Source organism: Dysidea avara, chromosome 9, assembly GCF_963678975.1.
Source record: "Dysidea avara chromosome 9, odDysAvar1.4, whole genome shotgun sequence".
Classification (NCBI taxonomy): domain Eukaryota; kingdom Metazoa; phylum Porifera; class Demospongiae; order Dictyoceratida; family Dysideidae; genus Dysidea; species Dysidea avara.
In genome coordinates, this window is record NC_089280.1 from 18,914,702 (window position 1) to 18,938,968 (window position 24,267).

The 24,267-nt window shown below is 38.6% G+C and overlaps 3 protein-coding genes across 3 annotated transcripts in view; 1 reads left to right on the forward strand and 2 right to left on the reverse strand.

Annotated features, from left to right (window-relative positions):
* Positions 1–8,263, reverse strand: LOC136265460 (leucine-rich repeat serine/threonine-protein kinase 1-like). The gene is made up of 3 exons (XM_066060333.1): positions 8,112–8,263; positions 5,133–5,520; positions 1–5,044 (listed from the first exon to the last, which is right to left on the reverse strand). Exons 2-3 carry the CDS (start codon positions 5,509–5,511, stop codon positions 258–260), a joined length of 5,166 nt encoding a protein of 1,721 aa, XP_065916405.1. The 5' UTR covers positions 5,512–5,520; positions 8,112–8,263; the 3' UTR covers positions 1–257.
* LOC136265466 (sphingosine-1-phosphate lyase 1-like) lies at positions 8,258–10,149 on the reverse strand. Its single transcript, XM_066060339.1, has one exon. The coding sequence runs from the start codon at positions 10,090–10,092 to the stop codon at positions 8,365–8,367; it is 1,728 nt and encodes a 575-aa protein (XP_065916411.1). The 5' UTR covers positions 10,093–10,149; the 3' UTR covers positions 8,258–8,364.
* Positions 10,085–24,267, forward strand: part of LOC136265476 (prostaglandin E synthase 2-like) — a 20,190-nt gene continuing 6,007 nt past the window's right edge. Inside the window, exons 1-3 of the mRNA XM_066060353.1 lie at positions 10,085–10,212; positions 10,377–10,748; positions 11,279–11,448. Of these exons, the coding sequence (XP_065916425.1) occupies positions 10,165–10,212; positions 10,377–10,748; positions 11,279–11,448 (590 nt within the window). The 5' untranslated portion in view covers positions 10,085–10,164. The remainder of the gene's footprint in view (positions 10,213–10,376; positions 10,749–11,278; positions 11,449–24,267) is intronic.

A 24,267-nucleotide genomic window follows, 5' to 3' on the forward strand; every position in this document is an offset into this window, starting at 1 on the left:
TGAGTTTAAAGGTCTAATAAACTGTCTAATTGATGGTGAGCCTGCCTGCATTCTATATTATTGCTTTGCAACACACACTGCACACACACACACACAATCAACACGCATAAAAAAACAACAAAGTACTAGTAGTATCACTTGATATTGGGGAATACTGTATCCAAATAGCTATATGCTCTATATGTACATATATACATGAAGCGGAATGTAAAAGTCATACCAGTTAATCTCAGTTGCTAGCTATAAAGTCACAAATGTCATGTTGAAGTTGCGTTACTTTCCATTTCTTCTGAACTCTGTTCATTAATCTGATCAAAGTTTAAGGAGCTCCTTTCTGATACAGATGGTGATGATGATGAAAAACTAATCAAGGAGCCATAGTGCTCTTCATGTATAATAGGAATGGGTGGGTTGGGTGTCATCTCTTGGTTTGTCCATGCATCACCAGATGACAATCGCTGCATTTGTAAAAGTCTGCTTGCCGATACAGCTTCCCATACAGTGACTGTACCAGGATCACGATCACTATAACCTTCTTTCTTAGGAGCTTCAGGTTTTTCTCTTGTAGCTTTAACATGGTTTAGTGTGCTGGCACAGTAGCTCTTTCCCCCACACAAAATCATATACTGCTCACTCCCACAAACCCCAGGCCCTCTGACGCAAGAAAGGAAACGGATGTATGACTCATATGGTTGAAAGAAAACCAGAAGTCTTGGGTTTTCCAGGCTAAATACCATAATCAGACCACTCTCCATTCCAATCCATACCGTATCCAGTACTGGAGTCATAGCTGACAGTAATGTGATCGAGTTCAGCTTCAGTAATCTTGTACATTCTAAAACATTTACATCACAGACATGAGTAAAAGTGGCAACATCCCAAACTGAAAAATGGCTTCCTCCCATATGTGCACTAACAATCTTTCTCTCGTCTGGTGTGAGCTTCAGTTGTCCAATAGGCATCATTTTGTTCAGCGTCGTCCGGTGTACTCTGTTTGTAATTTTTAATGTTTTAAGGTTAAGAATGAAAATGGTATCATTTGCAGCAGCCCACAGAGACTTATTAGCCACAACTAATCCTTGAATGCTGTAATCAGACAGAAATTGTTGCTGGTGGTAACCTGGATTACTTGGAATCATGGTTATATCAGAAGGAAATATGAAACAAGATCCTTCATAAGTTCCAAGGTACACATCAGATGCCGTTGAAGCAATGGAACACACTGATTGATCGAAAAGGGTTAAGCTATGCTTGTGAACAGTAGGGTGAATGCTGTATATGTCCACTGTTCCTGTCTCCAGACCAAATCTTGAAGCAACCCAGACTGTGTCTGTACACTGATGAATCGTACAGATTTGCTTAAGGGGTACTGAATGACTGTTTTCCTTATCTAGAGTCTTGGGATCGCAGACGATCAAATCTAATCCTTCATTAGCATCATAACATAGCCACAACTGTTTGAGTGACTGGGAGTTGTCAACAACAGGGCAAACATTTCGTAAAGACAAATCACTATTAATGTGATGTATTCCCATTAGTAGCTGCACTGAAATACTACCAAGGTCCTGGATTAGTGCTATAGCTGTAGGGCGCTCATCTGGCTGATCCATCCAGCATTGTTTCATTACTTGTGTCATGGCACACAACCCAGCTGTGGCCATAATGCTGTCAATGCTTGGTCTACCACCATTCAACAAGACGTCCATTATTTTTTGCTTAGCAAGATTGTGAAATGGAGCGTGCCTTGTTACAAGCCAGTACAAAATGAAAGAGTACAAGAAAATATCTGCCTTGGGATTATATAGAAAACTTATGTTAGGCCAGTTGATATCGGGGATCAGTAAAGAATTGTTCTGGCTACTGTTAGTGTAACTGATGCATCCGGCAGAAGAAAAACCAAACAGCTTACAGTTAATCAAATCATCTGGATCTAACGACCACAACAGGACGCTGGAGATACTTAGATCCCCCAGTGCTATACCTCTTGTATGCAAATAATTTAACACAGAGGCTATCTGAATGGCAATCCTGTATGACACAACACGAGGAATAGAATTCTTACTGGAAATGAGAGCAGCATCTAGTGACCCTGACGGAGGGTGTTCAAAAACTAATGACACTTTTGGTGGCTGTAAACTGCATCCCAGAAAGGATAAGATACAAGAGTGATTTAATGACAGTAGCAATCTTACATCATGGCGTAATGTGTGCAATTTAGTGGACCATTGTTTTACATTGTAATACAATACACCGGCATCTCGTTTATTGAACGTGCCACTATATATGGTGCAATTTGCATTACAAGCTAACTGATTGCTCTTGTCACACTGAACCTCATCTGGCTCAAGAAGATTTGGCTTAAAGTCCAGCAAAAAGTATTCAGGGATTAAACTATTCAATGCAAGATTATGGACTTTCTTGTTGCACACAATGTACGATATGTTATTGTATGTGGATGACAGTAGTTGCTGGTCTAGTGTGTGATGTGCAGCATTACCTTCACCATCTTCAAGACACTGCAAGCACGAAACATTTTGTTCCATCACATCATCATTATTCACATTGGGAAAATTCTGCTTTATCAGACTCAAAATTGCATCAAGAATTTGACAAAACTTTTGTGTAGTTTTCCTTCCTGATGACGCACATACCATCACCTTTTCTAAACAATTGTAGCCGTTTGATGGTTTTATAAGTTCTACACGAAATTGTACATCACCACTTTCATAAATCAAGCCATCTTTCCACAGGATCAATGGTGTGCTAAATGAATGCAGTGAAGCCCCTAGAATCCTTTTCCATTCATTTGGCATCAATGCAGCAAGACCATGTTTGATTTCAGGAATTGTAAATATCAAGTAAGCAAGCAGTTGCTTCCAAAATCCACCAGATATTGGCTGCTTGAAGGTGAAATAGCGGAGAATAGCAATATCAAATCCAGTGTCACTTGTTTTTGTATCTGGAAGCAAATGTGGCAGCAAGAAGAAATTTTTCTGGCTATCGATTGGTAAAGCAATGCAGAGTGCTTGAATTAAAGACAATAGTTTTTCATTCGTAATTTGTTTGTTTTCTAAAATAGACACAAGATCACTCATGCGCACAACTCCATGCTTCACCAGATTTTCATAATGATGATGAACCATTAATGGCAGAAATGCTTTAAACAGCCAAGATGGATGAAATATGTACAGACCATCTGAATGGAACAAAAAGCCTCCCTGGCAGAAGAAATTCAAGATATCAGTTGTATCATCATTGTCGTGTAAGTGTAACTTTTTAATGGAGTGAACCTGTATGTCGATGAAATCTTTCTTGCTCATATAACCGGTTCGCACACCACTAAGAGTTAGCTTGGACAAATGACTCAAATGGTGGCTGAGGATATGGTGGTTACTGGATATCATTTGGCCCATCACATGAGTACCATCAATGGCAAATTTTTCTGCAGACTGGTAAATATATTTCTTCAGTTTGGACAGGTTTTCTAGTCGTCCTTGCAAAGCAACAGCAGTAATATGAGAGACTGCAACAAATGGGAACTGTTTTGTAAAAACTGCTGCTTGTTGTAAGAGATGTTGAATTGCTCCAGCATCGCGCTCTTCTGCAGTAAGTTGGTCTAAAAATGTTGCTAAAACAATAGCAGAGCATCCTGGTGCATGTACTGATAGATCACACATGGTTTTGTGCAACTGCATAATCCCATCAATACCATCAGTGATATCCCATAGCAATATGTACAGAGTTCGCTGTGTGTAGTACAGTCGAACTATTGGCTGGTACTCGTTTCTCCCAGGAACATCCCATATTGTGTAATGGTGGATTGCTATTTCATTTGATGGGACATATTTCCAACTGGAGACGACAACGTCTTTGTGGTCTGATGCTGCAAGCTTTGTGTCAGCTAAGTGTCCTATCAATGTGGTTTTACCCACACCAGGAGGACCCATAACCATCAAGCGCAAGTGATAAAATGCGGAGCCATGGTCTAATTTATCTTTTAAATAGCGCAAGCAAGATTCGACATTAGTCATTTTATTTGGTGGAGGTTCAACAATATTTGTAAGCCCTTCCATTTCAAGATTTTTGAGATGCTTAAGGCAAGCCAGAGCAACAGACAACTTTGTGATACCAGTATTAAAACTGATGTTTAGAGACTTAAGCAATTTAAATCCCTTAACACAACTTGGGATTTCTGCAAACTGATTGTAGCTGATATTCAGATATTTCAAATATGGTGCACTGACAGAGGCTGGCAGCTCCATAAGCATGTTATGTGAAAGGTTAACTAAATCAAGAGAATCTGACCACCTGCCTAACCCTGCTATCACGATCTCTTCTAGGTGATTGTGGGAAGCATTGATCTCTTTTATACAGGGTAACTCAAAGATACCACCTGGCAAACTTTTTATGCTGTTTTCTTGTAGTTCAAGTATAGTGCACAACAGCAGACAGGAGTAGAAGGAATCTGAAATTTCAGACAGTTTTGTGGAGGCCAATATCAGGTGTCTTACCCAAGGAATTTCATGAAAGACTACGCTATCAATGTTAGAAAGGTTATGGCCATGCCAATCAATTTTACCAGTACTCTCAGTGACTCGACTGTGCAACAAAAGGTTATGGAAAACCATTACATTTTCTCGCTGCCTGGCAATTTCAATGGGTATGTTTAAGAACTCTGTGTCTGTTATGACAATGTGACGCACCTTATTGACTGGGCTGTTAGCTAGTAAAGGATGGTTTATCGGACCATTATCAAATAACTGTGTGAGTAAAAAGTTATCATCAGTAGTCACAGCCACAAGTAACAACAACATTGCTGTAGATTGTACTTTTCTTTCTTTCTTACTGTAGATGAGTGCATCTTTGACATTGTCTGCTCCTCTCAGTACTAATTCTCCTACTAAAATTGGATTGTTGGTGTTCACAGCTGCAATCAATGCTCTATTTAAGCAATCAGATTCTAGTTGGCTGAGTGGCGTGTTCAGTAGTACTTTTATATCAACTCCTTTGCTTTTTGACGATGTTGTAACTGCTTGAACAATTTCTACAGTAACAAAACAAATAAGAACCATCACCAATGAGCCATGTCTAAACAAAGTATTTACATATACAATTATGATGCAGCCACTTACCTTCACTCATTAATAACTTGGCAACAGCAGATTTAGCATTCTTCTTGGCTAAGTCTGTAGGAGTATTACCCAAAGAATCTTGAGCATAAATATTTGCGTTATGTTTCAACAACACTTTGGCACAATTGAGATGTCCCTTGCAGGCAGCAAAATGTAAAGGAGTATATCCTGACTGAGCTTTGCAGTTGACATCAACATCAAAGCTTAACAATACGTCAGCTACTCTGTGGTGACCATTAATCACTGCAGCATGCAATGCTGCAACCTTCTCAGAAAGTTTTATCTTTTGTCCCCCTTTCTTACAGGCTATCAGTGAGCTCCTGACGTGAGCATCATCACCGTCTGTACACCACAACAAAAGTTCATCTGGAGCAGCCATACTTGCTACCTGTGCATCAATAAATAATTCAGTAAATTAGTACACAATTGTTAAACACCCATTGAGTACAACTAATCCACCTTTCAGTCACTTAAACCCTTAGCATGAAATATTACATTTGCAACTACACATGTAATACTAGTCTCACGTGGCCAGACCGCTTTATTCCGTGTATTGGGTGGGGAAAAAGGGTCTAGTGCAACTCCAATAGCTGTTTACTTCTGAGCCATCCCCAGACACTGGGGACACTAATTGAATAACGGGGAGGCACCAGTGATGTAAGTAAGTAAACTCGAGATGGCTTTGATCTGTTTATCCTTTAAATGAATCTTAATAGCCCTGTCCATCATAAGACCTAAAGAATTCAATTATGTGTAATTGCGAGAACGTCACGTCCGGAGTACTTTCCACAACTGGAGTCCACTGTGAAGTGTTAACATTTCTTACTAAATCTACCGTGTAGTTATGAAAAAATCTTTATAACAGTAAGAAACTGTAGTTAGTGAGGTAAAGTAACTGAGAAATGCTGGAGATCGCTGTGTAGTGTGTGGAAATTCTAAAGCGAAAGACCCATCGGTTTCTTTCCATCGTCTCCCATGCCGAAAGATTGATCTTAGCAAGAGGAACTACTAGATCAAGGAGTTTGAATTAACCCCGAAGCATATCAGGAGTTGTATTTGTGTCTGTTGTCAATGTTTCAAGAATGGCGACACAAGCAACAAGCCTGACAAGTATTTAAGGGTGTGATCTGCTTCGCCAAAAGAACAAGACACAGCCAGAGCAAAAAGGCTTGTGAAGCGAGAACGTACCCACCGATTTCGTGCTTCACTGCAGCGCTCATCAGATATCAGCAGCTCATCGGTGACAGAACAGGAAGAAGTACCAGACAGCATTTCGAAGGTTCTGGAGATCCGAGAAGAACGCCACTGCCAGAAGCCCAGTAATTGCAAGTGTTGTAGACCATTGAGAACAAACTGGAAGGTTATTAATACACACATAGCTAGTATACATCCATGAATCACTCTGAAGTGTACCACTTTTTAAAAATTGTATAACTTGCAGCTACTTCGCTCTATCTTCGTGCAACCACCACCAATAAGAAGAGAAAATAATAGCGTTTTTGTGGGTTTTGTATTATTAGAATATACGGTAGCATGTGTAAGTAACTGTTGTTAGAAATGACGTAAATTTGTATTAGCTACTATTGAGAAACCCGTAAACTGCCGTAATGATGTACTCCAAGTGTAGCGGTTTCTTCTTAATTGCTCACTTAATGGCTTTGCTGCATATTTCCTCTTATGATGGACAGGTCTATTCGCTCTGATGTCTGTTTTATAGTGTCTTGAAAGTTCACCCTCATCACGTAACAATTAAGACCAAGAATAAGCCTCACAACCTGTACGAATATTTCCACGTCATCATTGGTTTATTGATGTCATTGGTGCCTCATTTGCATTCAAATAGTGTCCCCAGTGTCTGGGGATGGCTCAGAAGTAAACAGCTATTGGAGTTGCACCAGACCCTATTTTTCCCACCCAATACACGGAAAAAAGCGGTCTGGCCACACGAGACTAATGCAATACTACTAGTAAGGTGGTTTCGCTTTGCAATTGAGTCTCATATCAAGAAGTTTGCGAACATTTGCTATACTTTTGTCCATGGCAAAAATGCCAGCTGGAACAGGCATGTCCAATACATTTCGATTGAAAAACCATTAAAAATTTAATTAATTATCGTGTACCGCCTACTCTGTTTAGCAACTTTCCGAATTTGATACGAGTAGAGCAACTCTCTGCGAGTACAATGATACCAAAAGAAGTCCAATTCACGGAAATTTTGGTGCATCAAAAATCAAGACTCAAAATGGCCTAAACCGACCGGGTGTAGCAAATTTCCCATACATTTTGTATTGGGCATTTCGGAGCATGCAATAAAATGCATAACCCGCGACATGTGATAGATACCTCAGATACCGAACCAGATTTGGAAAGAGCAGTGAATAGCAATTAAGATGAGCTATAGCAGAAGAAAATCAGAGGAAATTTAAGCACGTCATTTTAAGGTTAAAAATCACTTACTTTTTCTATGGCAAATTGAATGGAGGATATTTGGAAAATGCTCTGAGCTATTTCGATATCTTGACAGCCATTAACCTTCACTACATTAGTGTTACAATGAAACAAAAGCACTAGTTCTGCAGGTTAGTTTGCAAAAATTACAGTGTTCCGTGATTAAGTCAAATTATGTCCATGCCATATGTAGCAAACTTCTTCATATGCTAGGCTGGGTAGTTCTCTTAATGTATTTAGCTATTTGCAGTGACTATCACATCAGCAATTACTGAACAGTCCAGTTTGTGAAACAACGAGAAAGAAACCGTTTAACTAAAGGGAAAACTGCCTGAAAGCATTTGTCGGATATGGGACGACGCGGTTTTCAAGAGCTTCCGAGTTAAAACCACACTGAGGATCGGCGAAGCGCTAATCTGTAGCTCACTCGCTAATGGTGGTACATATATACAGTATGCACGTGCTTAAACTATAATATATTACTAACGACACAGTAATTGCACTGACAAATACAGCAGAATATAAACGTACTCAAATTAATGAGACTGGCAAAACTGTTAGCTCAGTAGATAAATATGTTCTTATATTGCCATACACCGCTTTCCACTCAAACCCAGCAAGCGTTCTGCTAATCCTTTCAACTTTTTCTCAAGTGCTCTCACTACTTCCACCAACGATCCATTTATAATCAGTGATTAATTAAATAATTCATTACATCATCGATCATAACATAAATTACGTAGTTAATTGTTTAGGCTATTATTATTATTGTCATGTGACTTCTTTAGAAGAAAAGGCTTTCTTTCTCTGCTTTGTAAAAAAGCTCGATAAATGACAAGGCCATGTCACTGACAATGGATTTATCTGGAATATTTTGTGATATTCCATAAAATGCACCTTCTCCTTCTAATGGTCCTTCTGGTTCTTTCTTAATTGCTTCCACCGATTGCCGAGCATCTGTCACAAACTTCTCAGCTACTCCTTCTTGAGTATGGCGCATGGTAACAGCAAGATGTATCCCAGCTGGTTTCTGAAGGTAATTAAGATGCCATCCTTTCTTCTTCATTTCAGATGCCAAACGGTATACACTGAAATCCTTTGAACTGACAGCTACAACACTTAGTTGCGGTTTACCCATCACGTATAGGCCAGGAATATTTCTTAACCCATTTTCTATCTTCTGAGTTGTGCTGATAATTTTTCTAGTTGACTCAATGTAACCTTCTTCACCAAAATTCATCATGGTGGCCCATGTCGTGGCAATTATGGCTCCCGATCTGCTTCCTGCCATTGTTGGTGATGCATACACTCCACCTGGCCATTCAGTTGCAGCAAAAAACTGCTTAATACGTAACTGCCGACTGGAATACATGATCAATGAAGATCCTTTGGGGGCAAATCCGTACTTGTGTGTGTCAGCCGAAATACTGGAAACTCCTTTTACCCTGAAGTCAAAAGGTGGAATATTAAAACCAGCCTTCTCAGCAAATGGAGCAATGAATCCTCCCAGACAGCAATCAACATGCAAGAAAATTGCGTGATACTGTGCAACTTTTGCAAATTCTTCAATGGGATCAATTGCACCATGAGGAAATTGTGGTACAGAACCAATCAATACAATGGTGTTTGAAGTTACATAACGATGCATGGTTCGACCAGCACATGAAAACGATTTTCCGCTAACTGGAACACGGACAAGCTTCATTCGGAAATAATCAGCTGCCTTATCAAAAGCACAATGGGCAGTTGAAGGAGCAAGTATTTCTGGCATCTCTATGCCTCTCTCTATGGCAATCTCACGATAGGCTTTCATGGCCATAAGAATACTCTCAGTTCCACCTGATGTCATCGTACCACAAGCATCCTTACCACCATTAAAAATCTTTACCCCCATAGCAACCACTTCAGCTTCCATCTTTTTGATCTGTGGGAACAGATCTCCATGTAGCGGGTTAGTCCAAGCATAGCGTTTGTATACATCTGTTGACAAGTCAGTGATTTCGGGTGATCCGTTATACACTGCCCCAGAAACAAACCCCGACTCCCAATTAGCACCTCCAAGTACATCATCATATTTGTTCAACTCTTTTAATATTCTTTGGTGGTCCCATCCCTTCTTTGGTAGGGTTGTATTACATGGTTCATCTGGTTTAATCATATATCCAGATTTCTCCACATCTGCCATGGCTTTTCTCAGTTTCTTTTGAATAGAACCTCCAATAAAGGGGATTTTCCTAGTGATCCGGAAGAAAGCTCGCTTAATCCTTGTCCATCGTCCGTACTGTGAAGGTCCATACAGAAAAGAGTGTAACTTTATAACGACAACTACAATTACAGTAGTGATCAGTACTAGTAGCCATGGTTCCACTAAGTTTCCTTTTTCATTGGCCCAGTTCCGCGCTTTCTGAACATTTCGTTGAAATTCCTTAAGCGCCTGTTGGTTGTACCACAGATAGTAGCCAAACACGACCAGTGGAATAAACAGTACTCTTCTCATTCTTAGAGGTAACATTTTCAACGCCTGTACGTGCAAAGGTCAACCGCGAAGACTCTAATATTTTCGTTCAGTTGGGGCGGATGCATCATGCACTTCAGAAGTTTTATACCTCGTTTTGCACCTCGTTTTGCACAGGTTAGGAATGCTTTATTTTGTATGCTTGCTTGCTTGCTTAGCTGAGCAACAAAAGACGGTACATGTGTTTGCAGGGGTGTGTATTATCAAGAGTTCAAAATATTTGTAATACTATAAACTCTTGGTATTATATGGGATTTGTTTATTAATGTGTTCATCCCTAGTTGAGAGGTCTCAGAAACTGGATGGTACAGAGTAGGGCAAGAACTGTTTCTGTCATTGGGTTGTCCTCAGTGGTCGGATTATCAACATGGGCAAGTGTGCGACCGAGACATTCTATGCTACTGCACGCTCGATCATTTGATGGTGAAGCTGCAGGATCCATGGGTAGTGCAAATGCATCTAACAAGGGATCAAAGCTTCCGCACATTTCTGTCTATCAATATGAGACTTGTCCGTTTTGTTCAAAGTTTCGAGCATTTCTGGACTATTATGGAATTGAATATGAGAAGGTTGAAGTACATCCAGTTTTTAAGAGGGAGATATGGTTTTCTAGTTACAAGAAAGTTCCCATTATGGTGGCTGGTGAAACACAGGTACTGAAGGAATAGAATTATGTAGCACGTGTGTGTACGCACGCACTTGTACGCATGACACAGCCTCCTGCAGTTTCCCTTGGGAAGATTTTTCTCGGGCTGACTCCTAGCACCCTCCGTGTTCTAGTGTTTATTATTACACTACTGGACATTTGTCCAGAAAAAATCCAATGAAAAAAAATATCCAGCCTGTGAAAAGTAATGCTTTCATTGGGTGGCCCAATGAAAATTTATTTTCATAACATTTTAATTAATTGGACAAATCAATGGAAAAACCAAAGTTACCAATGAAAATTCCAGTTTCACAGTTTTCATTGGTAATTTTTTCATTGGGTAATTGGCCTGTGAAAATGCTATGAAATAATATTTCATCGGGGCCACCCCATGAAAGCTTTACTTTTCACAGATTGAACATTTTTTTCATTGGATGTGCATGGACAAAATGTCTAGTAGTGTTGGGCATGGCCTTACACATGGCAGCCAAAGGCTTTGCTCTGTATGTATGTTTAAGAAATATGCACATTCTTCAGGTTAATGATTCCAGTTTCATGGTGAGTGTTGTGCGGACAGCTATGCTTCTTGATGGTGATATCAACAAGTCCTTGGAAATGTACCCAGAATTACCTGAAGAAGCGGAGTCTGAAAGAGCCAACAAGTACAACATTATGTATGGCAATACAGAAGATATAGATAGTCGAAGGTAAAACAATTGTATTAACTTACAAGTCTTTGTTGCTGTACATCAAGTCATTGTTCGTGTATAAAGGGAAATAACTTTTACTCCATAGCATATCCTGAAAATGGAGAAGTTATTTGTATTGTTTTCAACAGAATAGTCCCTATTGTTTACCATATTATTCCCTTGTGTGTGGATGGCTTTAGGAAACATTTTCCTTAAAACTTTCTATGCTTCCTCACTATAGTACAAGTACATGACTTATGTTATTTTGTTTGCTACTATTTTCATATCCTCTTATGTTCTCTTATTTCCTGACTTTATTGGCTACACTAATAATAATGGCCAATTGTATTATACAATTTGGAGGAGACTGATTGTGGCGCTTGACTAGACATTGGGTGGCCTGCAGTTCGAATCCTGGGGTAGGAGGGATTTTTTCCTTTCTTTGGCCCTTTTCTGTTTCACCTTATTGTTAGCTAAGTTAAGTAATCATTACAAAAGGCTTCATTTCTTGTTAGGTTAGGATAATCCAAAGGCTACAGCACATGTTGCCGTCAGACCTTCAGTGCTGGACACTGTAAAGTACTGGACACTGTAAAGTGCTGGACACTGTAAAGTACTGGACACTGTAAAGTGCTGGACACTGTAAAGTGCTGGACACTGTAAAGTGCTGGACACTGTAAAGTGCTGGACACTGTAAAGTACTGGACACTGTAAAGTGCTAATAAGAATTTCAGGACCTAAATAATGGAAAGAATACCTTTGTATAAACAGCCCAAAGAGTTAACTCACACTACCTTTTTATTTATTTAGTTATTTATTTATGTTTTGAGAAAATATTCAAGCTTTTACATGTTGCTAAGTGTATCTCCATTGGTCTTTCCTATGTAATGGGATATCTACTGCATGTGGGTTTGTGGTACTGCATTGAGATATTCAATGTGAATTCATACTGTACATGTAGACAAAATAACAGTTGTCAGTTTACTATGTGATATGTAGAGTATTTGATATAGTGATACTGTGTACAGGTAACGGGTTACAAGTATTATTGTAACTGAGAGTTTCTAAAATGCTGTTGTTATAACTTTTCAGCAAGGCAAAGCATGCAGCTGGTTTGTGATGGTGGCTGCTATGGGCTTGTGCAGCAGTTATCTGATTATGTGTTTTTGTCTGGCTTTTCTCTTTACCATCTTTCCATACTTTTATCTGCATGACTTCTCTGACTAATACTATCAGATGACAACTGGCTTACTGTAGTGTCTTCCCCCAGTTTCCATGAAGTTCATCTGGTGACATAAGTCAAATTCCTTAGCCCAGGTATCGAAATGTGCACTAATATGGTAAATACTGTATAGCAAGTAATGGTAGCTTCATGAAATGTTTGAGGTTGCATATAGTTATTAGTGATGTACTGATGCCAATACTAGTATCAGTATTGGCCCTATTTTGGCGGTATCAGACTGGTATCAGTAAAGTTATAAATGACCAATACCACCAATACTTTGTGTGACATCATCTGATTGCTTTTGAAGATGGCAACATATGTAGCTGTTGAGCAAAAGTTGAATTCTTTGAAAGAAGCCAGCCATTAGCATTATTAGTATATAGTAAGGTAACAGCAGTAAACCACAAAATAAGATTCATAAAATGATTGTTGATGGCCACAAAACCATCAAATTGTGTTTAGTAAGCTACTGTAGTCTATCAACTGCTATTGGTTTACCAGCTATTTTTGTGAGTAATGCCTCAATGTGGCAAAGTATCGGTATCAGATCGGTACCATCTAAAATTTACTTGTTATCGGATCGGTAGTGAAAATGCGGTATCGGTGCATCACTAATAGCTTAATAGCTATACCGTTATGTAAAAACATCTCTAGACTTTTGTGAATTAAAAAACGCGAAAATCGTAATTCGTCCCTCAAGAATTTCTGGCTATACAGTAAAATACCAAAGCCAGCTTGTTATACGTAGCTGTTCTTTGCAGTTATTTATTGCTCTAATAATTATACACGTACGTACTATATATTAGCATTTGTTGGTCATACTGTCTACTTTCAAAGCAACATTCCTTTTGTCAGCTGAAACGTTTATTTATCTGATAGTGAGTATAAGAAGCATATTTGTACAGTGCCACTACTTTACTAGGGCCAAGATGACCTTCGTGTGATCAAGTACGTGTACGTGGGCAGCTGGGGACGAGACTAAGCTCAATACTCTTGGCTGGTTTAATAAAGTGGTTCTTAAGACAATAATTCAACTTCACAGTTACTATACAAGGAGGTGGCTATCATCTGTAGTGCTTGGTGACATACGTATTAAAACCCATTGAATGTGTTAGTGTAGTTTGTCACTATATATGGTTGATGTAGTAGTTAGTTTTATGTCATCCATTTTTATATTGTGTAAATACTTTCCCTTTGTAAAGTCTTCATTTGTAGTTCCCATTATGTGATGGTTCCATAACAACATCAATCTTGTACAAATCTGTATCAGAGATTAAAGTGTTGCTAACAAGTAGTGTTGTTACTCTCATTGTTACTCAAATATTATAATTCGGGTCTTTCCCATCACTGTAATCTTTCTGTTATACCTTTTAAGGGTGCTTGCGGCTATTTGAAGCCATACAACATGCAATTTTTGTATTGTTGCTTATATTCACATAATGTATAAAATGAATCCATATGCTGCTTACATTGGAAGTGCTTCTCTTTCTCTTCAACACAAACCAAACAGAATTCTTCTAGCCTATACCATTTTATAACTATGCGTAGTTCTTTATGAAGCGTTTAAATCGAAACTAATCCTCCATTTTTCACAGCATCGCACTGGAAACCACGTTGAACAAACTTCAGCTTATAACTCACAACTCTATGTTTAGTATTAGTACACAGTCTACATAGAACTTGAGTTAGTACTAAAAGTGCGCTACACCATTCAAAACCTCATGTTCTTGGTGCCGTAACTCATGAAGCCATAACACTACGGACAAAATCTAAACATAGACCTCTGGAGAATTTATCAGCGAATCTCCCTACAAAATTTGAAGCCTTCACGGCTATCACTCAAAAACTAGTTTTATTTTTAGTAAACATGTGCAAAGATTGCGTGCACCCAACATTATTGATACAATAACCACACAAATTCCTATTGACCGCAATCACCAACTTTTCAAAATAACATGTCATAAAGGCTGTTCTAAACACAAAAAGCTCTGTTTTCTCTTCTTCACACACAGGAACAGCTTCTTGCTCCGCCTGGAGTCTCCAAGTCACTCTTGGATAGGTTGCAGAGGCACGCCATCATCAGCAGCTTGTGCCATCATCAGCAGCTTGTAACGCCTTGTGATTCCAGCTGGTAACATTGCTCCCTACATAAGCAGCTTACAATTACAATACTAACTACCAGCATACCCTGTCACTCGAGAAAACAAGGCACAAACGCATGTCGCCTACAAGCGAAAAGTGCGTTCACACTTGTTGCCTTAAATAACACTTACTTTTAGATTCATTCATGTTAGTGTAACTGTTGATCCATCAGACAATCATTTGCTAACACTTCAGTGACAATTCTGAAGCGAAAAAACATGCTATTCTTCCTCGTGTTCTCTGGCGCAAAACATGTCCGCTTAACACGGATAATGCCAATTATGATGCAATAGCTGCTTGTGGTTTCTGGGCTGGCACTTAAACGGCTTCAAATATCAGCAAGCACCCTTAACTGTTCAAATTCACCTTAGCACTTACGTAGCTTCACTTACCCAGGCTGCAACATTTACGTAATAGTGTTGTGAAAATTCCCCACCTGTTCACCAAATTTATCATTGCCATATGCAGTGCATTGATGTGAACCTGAAAACATGGTTGTTCTAATGCAAATCCATTTGACGGAAGACACATGTTAACTTCTTTGATATTCCTGATTTATCAGGTGTTCAGATGATTGTAAACAGACTGTGCTTAAAAGTCTAGAGCACTGGTACACTATAAGCAACTTTAATATCAGTGACAAACAGTTACACATCGACAATGATATCCCATAATAGTGCATATCTATGGCATATAACTTTCCACTTCTAAAGCAAGTTGGTTTTTAATGTATTAGGAAACCTGTACTCTTGGACAGTGATCTCCTTACATCACTAATTAAAAAGTGTGTTTTAGCAATATTCATATGGATGACACATGTAACAACAGATGTCCTGATTAATCTTCTTTATGCAGGGATTTTTACATATCTTACCATAAGCAACGTATACTAAAATGTGACGTCTACATGATTGTCATAGCTACATACGTGCATATATTATTTTCCTGGCATCTCATCTAAGAGGTGGCCTGAAATTCTAAAATTTTGCGAAGTTTAGATGTCTTATTAGTAGGTAAACTCTAAACAGTACATACAGTACATGCATGATATACGTACATACTGTACAATAAATTTTGTCAAATATAAATATTTTAACACAGTTGTACAGATTTGTACATGTTTTGTCTGCAAAAGCATGGTATCTTTATCTAACCTTCACATTACTACATCTCAATTCTAACAAGCAGTACACAAATACAGTACACTCATCATGAAATTACATCATTGCTTTATTGTAGCAGAGTAACTCACTATGGTGGCTATAGATAGTATGGCAACAGCTGATACCATCAAGTATACCACGATGTGATGTGACCAGCAATATTATAGTTATTACGGTGAGGGTATCATGTTACACAAGATCAGGAAAGGTTATGTCATCCAAGTGTAATAGTACGTATCCCATAATTGAAAGTGCTAGACATCGTGGGGCAAGCCTGAGCATAGAATTGTATTTGTGCATGGTTGAAGATTAGTTAAACGTATGCTGTGTTATGTTTTAGTATTTTGTAGATGTTGTTGTAAAATGATCTCCTGTGCTTGTCGTTTTTTTGACACAAATACAAACAAATATTAGAGCCGGGCGGTATACCGGTATTTAATCGATAATATGGTATTTTACTTGTACCGGTATCGATATTGAGCTATAATTTTAATACCGAGAAATTGGTATACCGTAAAATACCAGTGTACGTTTCGACACGTGAGTGGTTATGCGCCATTGTTCTTGCCCTTGTTTTCAGAATGTGTGAACTGGTTTCGAAGGAAAACTCGACGTCGTTAGTGTGGAATTATTTTGGGTTTAAAGTGGGTGAAGATGGGAAGCCGATTAATTCTGAAAAGGCCATTTGTCGTGTCACGAGCGGATGTACGAAGAAGCCAGTATTAGCAAAAGGTGGGAACACCTCTAATCTGTTAACGCATCTCAAGAGGCACCACCCGAAGCAGTATGCAGAGCTGATAGAAGCGCAGGAGAAGAAAAAGGCGAAGGATAAAAGTTCAAAAAGATCTCAAGGACAGGCAAAACTGGAAGTTGTTGACCAGTCGGCAGCGATATATGGTCGTGGAAGTAAAAGATGGCAAGAATTAACCGACAGCGTGTCGTACTGCATTGCAAAAGACATGATGCCGATTCATACAGTAGAGAAGGAAGGGTTCAAAGCGTTACTGGAGAGGTTTGATTCGAAGTATAAGTTGCCTAGCCGAAAATATTTCTCCCAAACTGCACTGCCAGCACTGTATGCCAAGACAAGGGAAGTAAACAAGGAGTTAGAAGAGGTGAAAGAGGCAGGATACTTTGCTGCTACCACAGATTTATGGTCAAGTGCTACAAGTGAGCCATACATTAGTTACTCTGTTCACTTCATCAATCGAAACTGGGAGCTACGCAGTCGTTGTTTACAAACCATGTTTGTGCCAGAACAGCATACTGGTGAGAACATAGCTGAGGCTATCCAAGTAACACTGGAGGCTTGGGGCCTTCCAGAAGCACACCAAGTTTGTCTGACTACAGACAGTGGAAGTAATGTTATTAGTGCTGCTGAAAGGCTACAGATGACCAGATTGACTTGTTTTGGACACAATTTGCATCTTTCAGTAACCAATGCTTTAAAGGATGATCCAAGACTGAGTCGAGCTGTGGGTGTGTGCAAGAAAATAGTGTCCGCTTTTTCCTATAGTTGGAAGAAGAGAAGTGAGCTATCTAGAGTGCAATCAGAGATGGAGCTTCCGCAGCATTCATTGATTACAGTAATATATACAGTGTATACATTTAGTAAAATAAATTTATAACAATTGTAAATAGGTACATTGTTACATGTTAACAATACTATGACACACACAAATTTAGTCTACACATATGTTATGGCTAGACTTTTGTAAACCAAGTATGTGAGTCATGTGACAATGTGGTGGGGACTTTTGGGAGTGGTTGGTTTTACTTGTAAAAGGATACATACACTGGTATTTGATTACATGTGTAACATGCCTGGTTTACAAATCCATTGTGCTTAACAGTGTAATAGGTGTATGTGGTAATGTTAGCACTTGTTCCACTAGTCCTGTGCAACAAGATGGGGATCAATGCAAGCAATGGTTGGGTGGGTTGTGGAACAAGAAAAGGCAGTACGTCAAGTTCTCAGCAACGACCGTCAAACTGCCCACCTGATTGCCACATGGCAAGATATTGAAGTTTTGGAGTCGGTAAACAAAGCTCTTGCTCCACTTGCAGATCTGACAGACAGCGTCTCTTGGGAAGACTACGTCACGGTGTCATACATTAAACCACTCTTACATCACGTTAACACTGAAGCTTTGGCTGTAAAGGATAATGATGCTATACTAACAAAAGATATCAAGAAAAGAATCAAGTCATCCCTCACAGAAAAGTACTGTGACAACGATGAAATCAATATGCTACTAGACGTGGCTACAACGCTGGATCCTCGTTTCAAAGCTGATTACATGAGTGCAAGTGACGTGGCAAGTGTGAAAGAGAGAATAACAGATGAAGCACTAAATGGAGGGGAAGTTTGTGCCTTGCTGAAGCCACAGTCACAAGAAGATTCTGGTGAAGTCACTGACATTGACCAAACAAGTGAAAATGATCCTCCTGCTAAGCGAAGGAAGTTATCTGAGTCGTTAAATAAAAGCAGACCGAAAGATTTAGTGTCCTTAGGAAATGAAGATTCTAGTCTGAGCCCAAAGGAAAGGATTTCCCGTGAACTGGAGAAGTATCTCCAAACCCCTCAGCTTGACATTGATGACAGTCCACTTCTTTGGTGGAAGGGTAATCAACAGATGTTTCCAGTCTTAGCGTTGATGGCTAAGAAGTTCCTGTGTATATGTGCGTCAACCAGTGCTTCAGAACGCACATTTAGCACATCTGGGAATATTGTTACACATAAATGTACATGTCTAAAACCAGCTAAGGTCAACATGCTGACATTTTTAGCTAAAAACGTGTAGAAGAAGTGATAGTCAGTCTACAGTAAAAGCAATTAAATATATTTGATCCTAGTATACTGTTTGTTGTTACACTTGAGATAACTAAACATGACTTATTACTATACTTGTATGAGGATATTTGTATGTGACTATGTGTTGACAAAATACTGAGATTGTTATTTATACCGTGATATTTTATAAAATACCGTACCGACTTAAAAATTTGTGTACTGCCCAGCTCTAACAAATATTTAACAAAACAACAAGACAATAATTATTCAGTCAAGTCAAAGTGACTCTTAGTACACACTAGGTCAACTGCTGAGTCCTTAGAAGAACAGAAATGATGGTAAAATGACATATATAAATCCCCTTAGACAAGGTTAGTGCTGAGCAGAGTAAAGAAAAGGTTAAATTACACCTCAACCAGTGAAGTGTTCTACTATAAGACTGCCCAAAACACTCAAACAACAAAGTAGCAATACACTTGTAAACTTTAGTAGCCATTGGACCTACTGTATTCCTCCAGTGCATGACCCATTCCTGCTGTGTCATCTCGTTCTCCTTACTCTATTCTGCTATCTTGGCTATCCGGGGCAGCAGGGCTCTTAGACCTGTGGAGCGCCCCACTATATATACCTCTGGTGAACTGTGTTCACCTTGACTCCTCTGTTTATTGTTTAGCTGTATGTTTATTCTGTATCTTTGTTGAGTTATCCTCTTGTGCCTGTTGTGCTGTTGTCTCGTAGCTGCGCTTGTTTTAGTATTCAGTTGTTTTTGTCTAATATGTTTGTCATGTTGCCTTCTTCTTTCATGCTCTTCTCAATTTCACTTCTTTTGGTGTTTCTCTTTCCATTCACAATCTGTTAAGGTGGCTCAGAACAGTTTTCATAAGGTTTCAACAGTGTTATGCTAGCAATCGCATTAGCTATGAGGCTTCATTACTGTGGTTGACCACCATTTCCTGTCATTTGCAAATGAATATAATTATGTTGCATAAGCACACATCATCATAGCGTTTAACAAGATTGTTATGACAAGCCTCCATACAAACTAGTTGCCGGTTTTTCAAGATACGACTGTCAAATTTTGGATGGGCAAGCGGTAGTAAATAAGCTGCAATTGTGCTGAAGCTGATTTTTAATATTCGCTTCTGCCTGGCAGTGGCGAATTTTTAAAAAACCCGTTTCAAATCTTTGTGTGACATGGGTAGAAATTAACACATGAACTAAAGACCTGGTAGGAAAAGTAGCTCCGCACAATGATAGATTATCAGGTAAATAGTGTCTAACAGCGAATCCAGCCTCATAACGTCAAGCGCGAAGGAAGAGTTCACTCTGAAGGCTAAATGTGTAACTTGCACTACATGCATCCCAAAGAGCTCCTGTTTGTTGTAAACGGTAGAGAGCAAATAGCTTTATAGATTTCTGTTAGTACAATATGCACTTCATGAAGATAATTTGCTTGTTTTAGGCCCTGTAAATTTCATGGTGAAGCCATATGAAAACTGTTCCCAGCCACCTTAAGTTCTCTGCGACATTTACAGAGCGATCCATTTCTATCATCTGTGTTGTGCATTTGGACGATACACGAAAAATAAGGAATATACCAATAAAACATGCCGGTTATTGTTCGTGTTATGACAAACGTACCAGCATTGTATGGAGTGTCAGTAAATCTCGCCAGTTATTGTTCGTGTTATGAACATACGTACCAGCCTTATATGGAAGTATTTGTACATTATCCATGTTTTCTTGTAATTGTCCATAAACAAGCCATTGACTTGCTATTGTAGGACTCGCTCAATGAAACAGCTTGTAGTGTATATCTGTATCAACCAGCTGTGTAGTCACCATTATGTTGCACAATACAGTATAATTGCACTGTTGTGTGAAGGGACTCTATTAGTGTAGTTAAGTACGTGGAGGGGGATAAGTTTTCATAGTAAAGTGTCAGTCATTATCCCATTGCACTAAAATGATAAACAATTATTCGGCTACATTATTGATTTTAGTGCACAACACAAAACCTTTGTATTAAATGCATGTGGTGGTCAAGTTATCAAAATGCGGTATGCAAGCATGTATATTAGTATTGCAATATTCTGATATATCAGTATCTGTCACAGATCACTAAAATTGATGCAAATATTAATTTACATACATTTTTTTAATTGTTAATACTTTACAGCACAAGTGCTGAACTTGTGTTACATAAAGTATGTTTGAAAAGGTGGAGAATGGAGAAAAAATCCATGACTGGATCTGAGCAGCCTCGAACCTGCAGCCATCCGATTAACACTCCAGGGGTCTACCAGGCGGTCACTCCAGGAGTCTACCAGGCGGTCAGGATGTTTTCTCCTTGTATATGTATCCATAGGAGCTCTAGAGAGAGTAACTCTTTTGTACATAAGCCAACCGATGCCAAGTGTAATACATAGTGTAGTACGTTTATACGTGACAATGTTCATTTTGTCTTGCCTAATTTGTACTATCCCAAGTGTTCCATATATGGTTTGGTACTGTAATATAAATAATGATTATGTAGTTAGTGGTTTGTGACATGAGGTAATAGTACTTAGTATAATAGTACTTAGTATAATAGTACCTACATATGTGTTGCTCAATGAGCCATAGTCATCACGAATGAAGTCCTAATAACTTACTTCCTTAATTAAATATACTGGGGTGTTATTGTAGTTTGGAGTTGTACAAAACCTTTTTGTTTTACAAAAAAATGTACCAAAAGTCTAAGTGTCCATTATAGCATTGTTCTAATATAAATGCACAACGGCTCTACAGTACCATTCACATGATTTCCATATATGGTATAAGGTACAATTATTCTTACTTGTACTTGTCAATATGATGTCATCAATAACCTCTACATGAAGACATAGTGGGGTTGTGTTGTTTGGTTAAAGGACATCCCAAGCTGTGTACTGCTCCTTCATAGTGGTTGTCTATCTACATAGGTCAAAAATCTCATGAGGTAGACACCACTTTAATAAGACCACCTTGTTTTAGTGGCCACCTCAAGTAGATCTTACACTCAGTCAATATGTGTTTCTCAACCTCACTAGTAAAATTGTCTCCTTATTGAGGCTGTATTTATTGACCCAAAGGTGGCCTTAGTAATAGTGTCACACTTTTAATAAATCCCTTAACTAAGAGTACATCTTCTCGTAGGCTATGGCGTCTGTCTTAGAAGTGTTGTTGTTAGCATGAGAAGGTAAGGCTTAGGGGATTTTATCACAGGAAATGCACAAGTGTGGCCTCTATGTACTAGATGTGTTGTTTATATGCACTAATTAGTCCTGTGGCTTATAGCTTTCTCTAGTACCATGTAATGCTGTTAGTTGTGTAGGGTAAACAAACAGCTTCTGTTATACAATGCTGTGTTTTACATATGGGATCAGGCTTGTGTGAAAACAGAGCATGTGGGAAGATGCTCTGTTTTGCAGGCCTGGTCACTTATGTGTGTACACTTTCTGTGGATGCCTTTAAATTCTTGTGAAATTGATGCAAAGTATTTTTCTTTTAGAAAGTCTTTACAGTGAATCAAGATATATGGTGGTATATGGAATAATGTCATGGTAAATCAGTGTACTGTCGTTTGCACCAGTGTTCGAATCCTGTAACGCCATGCGTGACTGTGTAACATTGTGCGTAGTGGTTATTTTATCATGCTAACCAGTATGGCATAACCACCACCCATCACGCAACGCTAACCATAGTTAGCATGCTCTACGCAGTCACGCATGGCGTTACGGGATTTGAGCACTGATGCAAATGACAGTATGACCAGAATCCCATCCCTATATATGAAAGATGATTTCACTTCTTAAAAAGTTCACCTGTTTATCTACATGCCAAATGGCTATAATCACGCACAGCGAGATAACATCCTGCACATGCAGTTTTAAATCACAAATGTATATAACTGGGCATGTGATTCTACTAAGGGGAAGCTTTTCATGCCATCTTTTGTTTAAAAGCTAGCCTATCTATTATATTCACCACAAGTTCATAAGTCATACTATTCTTTGCCCTGTTACCGTATTGTTCTTTTTGTTGCTCATATGAATTCCTTCAATGGCTATGAACACAACAATTGACAAAGTATTAGTATTATGATAGTTCTCAGGTAGTTGGCATAAGTAAGCTGTTTTTCAGGCCTTCAATAGATCCAAGGTACGTATACGCAATTTTTACGGATAAACAAATTTCAGGATTTTCGTGGTTTTGTTTTCATGTGTTATGTAATGCTTGTTTTCACTCTGGTTACCTACTGTGTTGTAGCATAGAGCTAATCTTGATTTTTAAGAAAGTCATTTCGCAGACAGCTAAGCAACTATGAAATCCATGAAAATTATGTCTTGAAAATTTTTTATGTTTACGGTATATATTATCCAAGTGTATTCTGCAGTTTTTTTAATTTTTTTATTTATTTTTTTTATTCTGTAGTACTGTATGATAGGACTGTGTGATAATAGTAAAACCTACATCTCGATAAGTGACATTAGTGTTCATTAAGTCCTCTTACTTCCCCAACTAGCTTGACACCTTTCCACAAGTTTTCCATCTGATTGTGGTTGATTTACAATAGATTACGAAGATTTACTATTATCTTGATAAGTAAATTTGTTATCTTATTTACGATAGGTGATTTAGGTATCTGGATAGTTTTTTAAAATTATCTCCCTGTATGGTGTAATAGAGAAAAATTTGATTTGCCAAACTTACTACAGTAGGCTTAGCACTTTTATGAACTATTTTGTGTTACTAGCACGAGAGCCTGCTCGCCTGCTTGCTCGCTCTCCTGTCTGTCTGCCCACCTGCCTGTCCACCCACTGGACCACAGTTGAAAGGCTAGAAGCTATACAGCACATTGTATGATCACCATATTACACCACAATAACTAAGATTCCCTCTGTGTCTTTCCTTTCCTTTTATCTTTCATCATGCTGGTTGTCATTTTCATACAACAAAACCATGTCAAGGCATTAATTTTCCATATCAACACTTTCCGTATTTAAGTGCTCACTTTGCTGTAACAGTTACACGTATTACTAGTAAGGTGGCTGTTTTGATGAAATCGTTCACTTTGTGATAAAAGCACCAAATTTTCTGTGAAAGTTGAGTGAGTATACTAAATTGTTTGAGATATGGTGCCATGTCAAAATCATTGCCTTAGGACATGCTTTGAAACTTTTAAACTAGGTAATAATCCCATTTTAGCTGGTCAGGAAACCATACAAGTGTATTCAAAATCTTAGTTTTTGCTTAAATAGCATGGATGTATCTCAAATTTACAGGTGTAATCAGAAAATCTTTCAAAGTGTGTTAAAATAACCTGTTTATAAACACTTCTAATGGAGCCAATATTCCAGTGTTAAAAGTACAGGTACGACCCAATAGAAATAATGTATTGTACATCTATGACTTCATATACCATGACCCTCCGTGCTTCTTAACATGGCAAGCTAGTGACCAGGATGGGCACCTCCATTGATTAGCTTTTG

Coding starts and splice junctions, on each gene's coding strand:
- LOC136265466 (XM_066060339.1), bottom strand. CDS start 10,092: ATGTTACCTCTAAGAATGAGAAGAGTACTGTTTATTCCACTGGTCGTG.
- LOC136265460 (XM_066060333.1), bottom strand. CDS start 5,511: ATGGCTGCTCCAGATGAACTTTTGTTGTGGTGTACAGACGGTGATGAT. Junction 5,045..5,132: donor CAAGTTATTAATGAGTGAAG/GTAAGTGGCTGC, acceptor TTGTTACTGTAG/AAATTGTTCAAGCAGTTACA.